Source organism: Vicia villosa, unplaced genomic scaffold, assembly GCF_029867415.1.
Source record: "Vicia villosa cultivar HV-30 ecotype Madison, WI unplaced genomic scaffold, Vvil1.0 ctg.000716F_1_1, whole genome shotgun sequence".
In the NCBI taxonomy this organism is placed as follows: Eukaryota; Viridiplantae; Streptophyta; class Magnoliopsida; order Fabales; family Fabaceae; genus Vicia; species Vicia villosa.
In genome coordinates, this window is record NW_026705324.1 from 606,227 (window position 1) to 616,373 (window position 10,147).

The 10,147-nt window shown below is 39.4% G+C and overlaps 1 protein-coding gene across 1 annotated transcript; it reads right to left on the reverse strand.

Moving 5' to 3' along the window:
• Window positions 1-1,621: 1,621 nt before the first annotated feature.
• LOC131630691 (uncharacterized) lies at window positions 1,622-6,684 on the reverse strand. The gene is made up of 2 exons (XM_058901438.1): window positions 6,029-6,684; window positions 1,622-3,843 (listed from the first exon to the last, which is right to left on the reverse strand). The coding sequence occupies exon 2, from the start codon at window positions 3,774-3,776 to the stop codon at window positions 2,286-2,288; it is 1,491 nt and encodes a 496-aa protein (XP_058757421.1). The 5' UTR covers window positions 3,777-3,843; window positions 6,029-6,684; the 3' UTR covers window positions 1,622-2,285.
• Window positions 6,685-10,147: the final 3,463 nt, after the last annotated feature.

Sequence of the window (10,147 nt, forward strand, 5' to 3'; positions counted from 1 at the left end):
CTGAATAAGGTGAGAAAGGTATCACGACATCAGGAATGGATCTGAATGAAGTGAGAAATCACAATATCAGAGAATAAATCTGAAAAAAGTGAGAACCAAGATGAAGCATGGTTGTAAGGGAACCAAGATGAAGCATGGTTGTAATGGAAACCAAGATAAAACAAGGTTGTAATGGAAACCAAGATGAAACAAGGTTGTAAAGGAAACCAAGATGAAACAAGGTTGTAAAGGAGACCAAGATGAAACATGGTTGTAAGAGGAACCAAGATGAAACAAGGTTGTAAAAAGAACCAAGATAAAACATGGTTGTAAAGAGAACCTAGATAAAACATGGTTGTAGAGGGAACACATCCGGAATAAACATCGGATAAACAAGACAAATGAACCAAAGGGATAAATCCGTATTGAATAATGCCAAGTAAGTTGGACTTTGATCTCAAAGTGAAAATGCAAATGAATATGAATTTGTTTCTATGCATGATATGAAATTTTTCTATGCATGATATGAATGATTAATGCAATGCATTTATTTCTGACAACTAAGAAAGACTCCTTTGTGCGGCAGAAAGGGATATCTGATTCCTCAACACATGGAACATTGCCCAAAGCTCTTCAATCAAATTTGTGAACTGTACTAAACTGATCCTTTGAGAGGGACTGATAAATTGCTTGGAGACTCTCTTGAAGAAGATTTCCCCAGCTTGACTGATTGATGTAACACAACTGATCATGGCTCCAGCTTGAATAATCTAGAATGACAGCTTTATTAGGCATTTGGAAACACTTGCCCCAGCATTAGTCTTGAAAGAGATATGATAAACCAGATCTGAGAATAACTTGCACTGAGATAAACCTTTGAAAAGAACCTTGAAGTGAAATGCCCCTGATGAGATCACAGACCAATTTCTCGACTGTTTGAAATTCCTTGATGAGGAATGTTGTTTAGAAGCAAAAATGTTTGTTCAAAACTGGTAATCTAAATGCAAAGAACATGCAGATTTTTTTGAAATCAACAGAAATGGCATTATAAAGCAAATAGAAAGACAAAGAAACATGGAATTTGAAGTGAAAAGTAAAGCAAATAAATCCAGGCAAATGATTGGCACAACTTTAGGAGTCAGGTTAACGCAACCTTGTTGTAGTATGCTTTCAAACTAAACCTGGCCTCAATTAGGACTTTTGAAGGTTGTAATGTGGCCTGGTTCATGGTTTAAGAAACAAAGGATATAAGGCTCAAAATTTATTTGTACCCGCCCCTTCTTCATGATGAACTTCCATCCTACATTCAGTTAATTCAACCTATGCATTCAGGTTTTCAAGAGAACTTGGAATTTGCAGCACTTGTTTGGCAATGATGATTCAGAAGCCAAGGAATATACTTTGAGATGGCAGTCACTTCTTTTTTTACAACATTTTGTTGTTTTGGAATTTATTGACTTCTCTCTTTTTTTTTTTTTACTTTTGATATCCCTAACTTTTGCCTGAACTGTTTTATTTGAGATTTACAGTCAGCGGGATGCCCCAATATATATTTTGCCTAAGTCTCCTTCAAAGGTTTTGACTTAGCGGGATTTTCTTGAACTTTTTTTTCATTTTTTTTGAAAGATAGTGATTGCCTTGCTTAACAATTGAGGAGAACCATCATCATCACTTTTGACTTTGAAGGACGTCTTCGACACTTCTTGGACGTGTGCGAAGGAAAGCTTGAAATTGCGACCTTATTGAAAGGTATCTTGAATGAAACTCTTGTATTTGAATGCAAAGATGAATAAACTGAAAACTACCCATCCCCAGGTTAAAATTGCGGGTTTTTTCATTTAAAAAGAAAACTCCAACTTCGAAGGCTCTGAGGGGTTGACAAGGGATTAACTTCCTTATTTCTCCAGTGTTTGGGAATTGAAACAAGGCCTGTACATCATCAGCAAAGTTTTATTCAAAAGCACACTAACAGCAATCATGGGTATCTTGTTTTCATCATCCTCCCTCAAATCTTTGCATAGACAACATGGTAAATAAAACAAATAAAAGAAACATATTTTTTTGTTTTTTTTTTTTTTTGAAAGAAATAAAGCAGTAAATGAGAAGAATTGAATCAAAACATGCAATGCTCATTTCATTTACAATTAACAGTAGGAAACAAACAAGTTTGAAAAGTAAACAGACATTACAATTGAAAGAAATGCAAACAGTAAAGAAACATGGCCTAATGACTAATCAGCAACAAGGATGAGCTGTCCCGTCTGAAACACTTGGCTTTAGGAGAGAATCTGACTTTGATTGAAACTTCATTTGTTAGGAACTGGAAAAGGATTGTTGACAACATTTGGAGTACGAGCCGTGAAATCTATCACCTTTCCCCTGACCAACTCTTGCACTCTAATCTTCAGTGCGTAACAATGCTCTAAATCATGACCAGCAGCTCCCTGATGGTACTCACAGTGAAGATCAGCCCTGAATCCAGCAGGAGGAGGATCTCGAGGAGTAAAAGACCTTGTAGTAATCAAGCCTAGTTGAACCAAGTGAGGATACAATTCAGTATAAGTCATTGGAATAGGATCGAACTCTGTTTTAGGCCTTGCAGCACGATTCTGATTCTGACCGGTATTCTGATGAGGAACTTGGACAACAGCTACCTGAGGTTGACCATAATGTTGAGCTCTTTGTCGAGGCCTTTCAACAGCACTAGTTTCACCTTCTTTCTTCTTTTGGAAGCCCCCAAAAGGTTTCTTTGAAGAATCAACAACAACAGACACTTTTCCTTTCTTAATTCCTTCTTCTAGCCTTTGACCAATTGTTACCAAATCAGTGAAATTTGAAGACACACTTCCAATCATCTTCTCCCAAAAGAAAGGAGAGAGAGTATCCATGAACAAGCTAGTCAATTCTTTCTCAGACAGAGGTGGTTCAACTTGGGAAGCCAATTCTCTCCAACGTTGAGCATATTCTTTGAAAGATTCCTTTTCCTTCTGAGCCATATTCTGAAGTTGACGACGGTCAGGTGCCATATCCAGATTATACTTGTATTGTTTCATGAATGCATCAGCTAAATCTTGGAAACTTTGAACACAACCCTTTTCCAAACTCATGTACCACTTCAGTGAAGCACCACTTAAACTATCTTGAAAGCAATGAATGAGCAAATTTTGGTTGTTGGTATAAGCAGTCATCTTTCTGTAGTACATGGTCAAATGATTTCTTGGACAAGTATGCCCCTTATACTTCTCAAACTCAGGAACTTTGAACTTGGAAGGCATGACAAGATTTGAAACAAGACCCATATTATCAGCATTCACACTAAAGAAATTGCTTCCTTCCATAGCTCTTAGTCTCTTTTCCAATGCCTGATATTGCTCACGGACTTCTTCAACTTCACCACAATCTCCTTGACTAACACTTCGAGAACCAACAGAACGGTAATCATAGAGAGGATTGTCATAACGAGCTGGAACAGCTTGAGCAGTAGTATGAACAACAGGTGGAGGTTCAGAAAAGACTGGAGGTTGAAATACCTGCCTCGAAGTTTGACCCACCATAGAAGCATTGACATATGTTGGGGAGAAATTCTCAGGTAACCCAAATTCTGGCCAAGTAGAAGGTGGCTTCTGAGCAAGTGAAGGATCAACAACAGCAGTTGCGACTTCGGAAATAACAGTTCTCTGAGGTGGATCAGTCCTTGCCATCAACACTTGCATCATCTCAGTAAGCTTAATCATGCTTGATTTCAACTCATCAATTTCCATTCTAACTTCCATGTTATACTTCTCTTGGTCTGCCATTCTTTGTCTAACAGCAGCTCTAGTTCCGTAGCGGTGTTGAGGAAACAGCTTGACGATCAACAACTAACTGGAGAAAGAACAACTGGAAATAAGATCTCGGGCAACCTGGACATAATGTGAGAACTATGCAATGACATGCAATGCAAGATGTAATGCCAGATGCAAACAAGTAACCAGCAGAACCACAGTAACCAATAGGATCAGAACTCAGTCACCATCAAACAGAAATGGAACCACTCGAACAAGAACCATAGTCACCAGCAATGTACCTGTAAATTGATTGATTCCCGCCCCCCTCACGGGTGAATCTAAGCCTGGATAGGTCAAAAAGCCAACAGAGGATCGAACGTAGGCGCCATCATACGATGTTGCCTCGTTCCACCAAGCTCTGCCCGTGGATACGTGATCAGATCAATCAGGCATACGCCTTCTGTCCGTCACGGCCACTCTAGTCCTAGTTCCTATGGTATCACTCATAGCCGGTGTATTGGGCCTTTTACCTCAGTAACATCCCACCCACCAAAAAAACAGCAGATCCAGAACAGTATATATACAGAACACCAGATAACCAGAATATAACAGCAAATAAAGCAATATATACAAATATACAAATAAAGCAATATATACAAATATACAAATAAAGCATGAAGAAAGAAAACACCCAAAGATAAAAACAAACAAGAGCTAGGACTGACACTCGGGATGGGCCTAGCAAAGGTCAATCTTTCCCCAGTGAAGTCGCCAGCTGAAACAACTGGATCGAAATCATCAAAATGAAATCAATGAAGTCGCCATCGATTGTTTATTTATCCCAAAAAATGGGAAAGGAAAACATCGAGTAAAACCTATAAAGAAAACAAACAACGGTCTTACGACCCAGAGAACTAGGTAAGGGTGTCGGTTACGCAAGGAGAAGGGATTAGCACTCCTCACGTCCGTCGTACTCGACAGGATCCGCTCTTGTTAGTCTAAATCTAAGGGTGTTATCTAGAAATCTAAAGCTAAAACTAAAGGGAAACGCTCGAAGGAAGAAGAGAAAAGAAACACGGGGAAAAGAAAGGAAATATATACAAGATTCTGCTCGTTCAGGCCCCGCGACCTAATGCCTACGTATCCCGATTAAGGAATCAGAGCAGCCGTAGTTCGGCTTAAAACATTTTGTGTATGTGTGATGTTAAACGTCGCGTTCCACTGCTGCTCGACCTTTGGAGACTTACACAATTGTCGTGGAACGGAGTTAACATGTGCATAAAAGAAAATAAACAAAAATCGAACAAAACATTTTAAAATGAAAAGAAAATATAAAAGATGAATGTATATACAAAAATAAGTAGCTAAAAAGGAAAATAACAAGTTAAAATATTTTTGTGGTTTTTAATATGAAAATGAAAATAAAGTGTAAATTTAAAATAAAAACATGTTTTTGTATTTTTGTGATATCATATTAGAAATTAAAACAAATATTAAAATAAAACTAAAATGCAAATAAAATATAAAGTAAAATAGAAATGGGCTTAAAAACAAAACAAAAGAAAGGTGTGATTAAGACTGGGGCGCTGGGCCCATATGTAGCTAGCCCAAAGACAAAAGAGTCTGCCAGAAAGGGGGGTGCGCAAGAAATGGGCTGAAGGCCCAATGGCCCACACACAACATAGAATTGATGGAAACCCTAAAACTAGCTTGGTCCGCCTCACTCTTCTTCTCTCTCACGGCTCTGCTCTTGACCGAAACAAAAACAACAACGAATCCAAACTCTCGACCTCATTCTCTCTGCTCAGAAATCCTCACTAGGTTCTCTCACTCTCGGTATCTCAGCAAACACTCAATAATCAGAACTCAAAGAAATCTAATCAAATAATTTCAAAGCAAACACACATCAACAACAAACACGGAGCAACAACAACTAACAATAAACTCTGCTTATCGCCTTCAACAACATGTCTCTCTCGCTCTCTCATCTCTCGCTCATCTCTTTTACCTATGCTCTGTTTCGATCTCTCCCTTCAGTTGCATCGTAAACAAAAACCAAAACCACCACTAAACTATAAACTCTCTCGATGCAAATAACCACAACATCACCCAACCCTAAACTACTACTAGGCATCAAATCTAATTCAAACATAATTATAGCAAGCATCACAACATGATTAACTCAGCAACTAGCGTAGCATTGAAATATAGTATCACAACAGGCAAACATACAACCAAACAACAGCCGAATACATCACATGATAAATGGAAGAGGATAGAACCTGGATTCAAAGCAGAGACAATAAGAGAAGACCAGAGGCGAAACAATAAGCTTCCTTACGCCCTGAAGATGCGATTCAGATTCAATTGATGATTCGTCGGTGATGCTTGCTTCTAATAATCTGCAGGTGGAATGAAACGTGACGCAAGAGCGGGTTGTGTGATTCAGTTGATGACGTGAAATTGTTGGCTCGGTTACACTTGCGATGATCACTTCGTCGTGTCCGTGTTTGTTGATGAAATAGAGATGCAGATTTGGAGATGACGTTGCGATGTAGGTGTTGTTGTTGATGAGTTCTGATGGAGGTTTGTTATAGGTTGCAAGTTTTATGGAATTCTGTTGAAGCGTATGAAATGATGATGATGCTGATAATTGTGAATGATTATGAAGATCTGAAAGTGATTATGGTGGTGGATCGGCTGTTGTAATTTGTGCAGAAATGGAAGGTTTGTGTATGAAAGTTTGGAGGAGAATTCTGGTAGAATTTTAGCAGCATAACAGTGTGATTTTTCTCCTCCCCCTTCTTGTGAGAATGAAGTGTTATTTATAGGCTGAGAAGTGAGAATGGTGTGAGGAAAATTGGAGGGAGAGTTTGTTGCAAAATCTGGAAATTTGGAGAATGATCCGTGTGAACATCTCTGTGATGAATTCTCAGCCTTTGATAATTCTTGAATGAGTGGCTGAGATGTATAGTCGTGAAAGTTCTGAATTTTTCTCTTTGGAGCAAACAAAGTGTGACTCTTGTAGTGTGAAATTTGAATTGAATCTGATTTTGGTGGAAACGTAAACTGGGCTGGCTGGAAAACGTGAACTTCTGATGAAGAGAAAAACGTGAATTGCCTCTTTTGTGGGTCCCCACCTGTAAAATTGAATGAAAACCAAAAAGCAAAAATAATACTAAAACTAATAATGGTTAATAACTAAAAGACTAACAAAAAAAAGAATTAAAGAAAGAAATTTTAAAAGATGGAAAAGATTACAAAATGATTTTAATTTTAATTAGTAATTCAATTTCAAGAAATTTTAAAATTTGAATTAACAATTAAAATTAAAAATCAAAACTAATAATGACTTAAAAATAGAAAAGGGCATGTTTTTGTAATTTTAGATTAATGATTAGTAAACATAAAATGTAATCGAATAAAATGCAATGATGCAAATGAGATGGAATTGTAGGGTAAAAATCAGGGTGCAACACCTAGTAAGTGATGTTAATGAGGTAAGGATGCCGCTAGCAGTTGTCAGAGAATATCTTATGCAACAAAAGGTTTTGTGTGAACTACATGACTACTGTTTGCAATGTTCTTCTAACCCTGAGGAATGCACCAGGTTGAAAGAAGAAATCCAGAAACTAATGGATGAAGGTGTTCTTAGAGTGGAAAGGGTCGTTCCTGTCAAAGATGTGGCCACTCTAGAGATACCTTACTATCCTGCCGAGGTGTCAAAGAATCAGAGTACTCCTTCGGTCATTCGTGCCCCGAGTACTCCCCTGGTCATTCAGGCTCCGAGGACTCCGTTGGTTATTCAGGTTCCAGATGCTCCTTTGACTCCTTCAACCTCATCTCTTGTTCCCTCTCCTGTGAATGATTCTAAGGTTGTCCCTTGGAGTTATAATGCCGTGTATATTCGAGGGAAGAAATATGATTGTCCTCCAGTGGGTAATTCGAGCATCACTAATATTACTGGCACTAGTGGCATTACCCGTAGTGGTCGGATCTTTGCTGCCCCTCCTCCGCCTCCTAAGGAGACCAATAAGGATGCTAGTGCCTAGGCAAAAGGAAAGCAAGTTGCTGCTGACCCTCCTGTAACACGTAATGCACAAGATGCCGAGCAACTCTTGAAGATCATTAAGAAGAGTGATTACAAAGTGATTGACCAACTTGATCAGACCCAAGCCAAGATCTCCATCTTGTCTCTCTTGGTGCATTCTGAAGCTCATCGTGATGCTCTGATGAAAGTTCTGGCTTCCGCTCACGTAACTCAAGACATTACCGTGCCTCAGTTTGAAGGGGTTGTGACCAACATTGCTGCTGGTAATTGTTTGGGTTTCTCTGATGACGAACTTCCACCTGAGGGTAGGGCACATAACAAAGCGTTGCATATCTCAGTCAAGTGTCTGGATGCTGTGTTGTCTCGAGTTCTGATTGATACAGGTTCTTCTCTTAATGTGATGCCCAAGACCACTTTGTTTAAGCTGAGTATGGATGGGATTATGATGAGACCATGCACTATGAGTGTCAGGGCGTTTGACGGCTCTAGAAGGTCCGTAGAAGGGGAAATTGATCTACCTGTTTTGATTGGCCCTCACATGTTCTATATTGCCTTCTATGTCATGGATATAAGTCCTTCATACACTTGCCTCTTGGGTCGTCCTTGGATCCATGTTGCTGGGGCTGTGACATCTACCCTCCATCAGTGTTTGAAATTTGTTGTGAGTGACAAGATTGTTGTGATCACTGGTGAAGAGGATTTGATTGTCAATAATCTGGCATCATACCGTCATGTTGAAGTGGAGGGAGAGATACAAGAGACACCTTTTCAGGCCTTAGAGATCGTGTCGGTTGATAAACTCCCCGTGGTTGAGAATAAAAAGGAACTCGGAGCGCCCCTCTCGTCTCTAAATGACGCTAAGGCCTTCTTAGAAGCTGGTACTCCCCATAGTGCCTGGGGCAAGCTGATTGATGTTCATGAGAAGCGAGACAAGTATGGCCTTGGGTATCAACCATCTTCTTCTACTCAGCTCAGCATAATTCCTGGAAAGAAGGTGATTCCCCCCATTTCTCAAGTGTTCGTCAGTGCAAGCACCAGTTCTGGAAGTCAGGTTCTCGCCGTGGATGATGATGATGAAGAAGATCTCTCCAGATTCATTTGCCATGCTGCGCCTGGACAAGAACTCAACAATTGGACTATCTTGGACATCCCTAGAGTCACTTTTATGGAGATGTAATTTTCTTGTTTCGATAAGTCATATGCTTCGCCCTAAGCATTTTGACCACTTGTATAAAGAAGGCCCCCCCATGTTGTTTCAGTTTGTTTAATATCGAATGAAAATCATATCTTCGCATGCAATTACTGTTCCATTTCTTTCATTTTTGTTTCTTTTACTTTAAAAAACTTTTTCAAAAATGGCAAAGCTTTTTCTTTTTCTTTTTATGTGTTGCATCCTAAGGCATAAATCATCCATCATGCAGATCTGGCTCGGATTCCATCAAAAATGATAATGTTACAGTTCCACGTCTTGATATCTTTGAGAATCCAATTGACCAAGCTGATGAGGATAGTGGGGAAGATTGTGAAGTCCCTGAGGAACTGGCAAGACTTTTGAGACAAGAGGAGAAATCTATTCAGCCGCATCAAGAAGCCATAGAAGTCATCAACCTCGGTTCAGAAGAAGCAAAAAGAGAAGTCAAGATAGGGGCCGCTTTGCAAAGTGATGTAAAGAGAAGGTTGATTGAGCTGCTTCGAGAGTATGTTGATATCTTTGCCTGGTCATATGAAGACATGCCTGGTTTAGACACGGATATACTTATGCACAGGTTACCGCTCAAACCAGAATGTCCGCCTGTAAAGCAGAAACCACGAAGAACTCGACCTGATATGGCTTTAAAAATCAAAGAAGAAGTTGAAAAACAGTTGAAGGCAGGTTTCTTATCAGTATGTGAATACCCTCCTTGGATTGCAAACATAGTACCTGTTCCTAAGAAAGACGGAAAGGTACGCATGTGTGTTGACTACCGAGATTTGAATAGGGCAAGTCCAAAGGATGATTTTCCTCTGCCTCATATTGATGTGCTAGTCGACATCACTGCTCAGTATTCGGTGTTCTCCTTCATGGATGGTTTTTCTGGCTATAATCAAATAAAGATGGCTCCTGAAGACATGACCAAGACCACTTTTACCACTCCGTGGGGTACGTATTGTTATAAGGTGATGCCTTTTGGTCTTAAGAATGCTGGTGCAACATATCAACGAGCAATGGTGACTCTTTTCCATGACATGATCCATAAAGAGATTGAGGTGTACGTCGATGATATGATTGCAAAATCCCAAACTGAGGAGGAACACTTGGTATATCTTGAGAGACTGTTTGCTCGTTTGCGTAAATTCAAGTTGAGGCTTA

Coding starts and splice junctions, on each gene's coding strand:
- LOC131630691 (XM_058901438.1), bottom strand. CDS start 3,776: ATGGCAGACCAAGAGAAGTATAACATGGAAGTTAGAATGGAAATTGAT.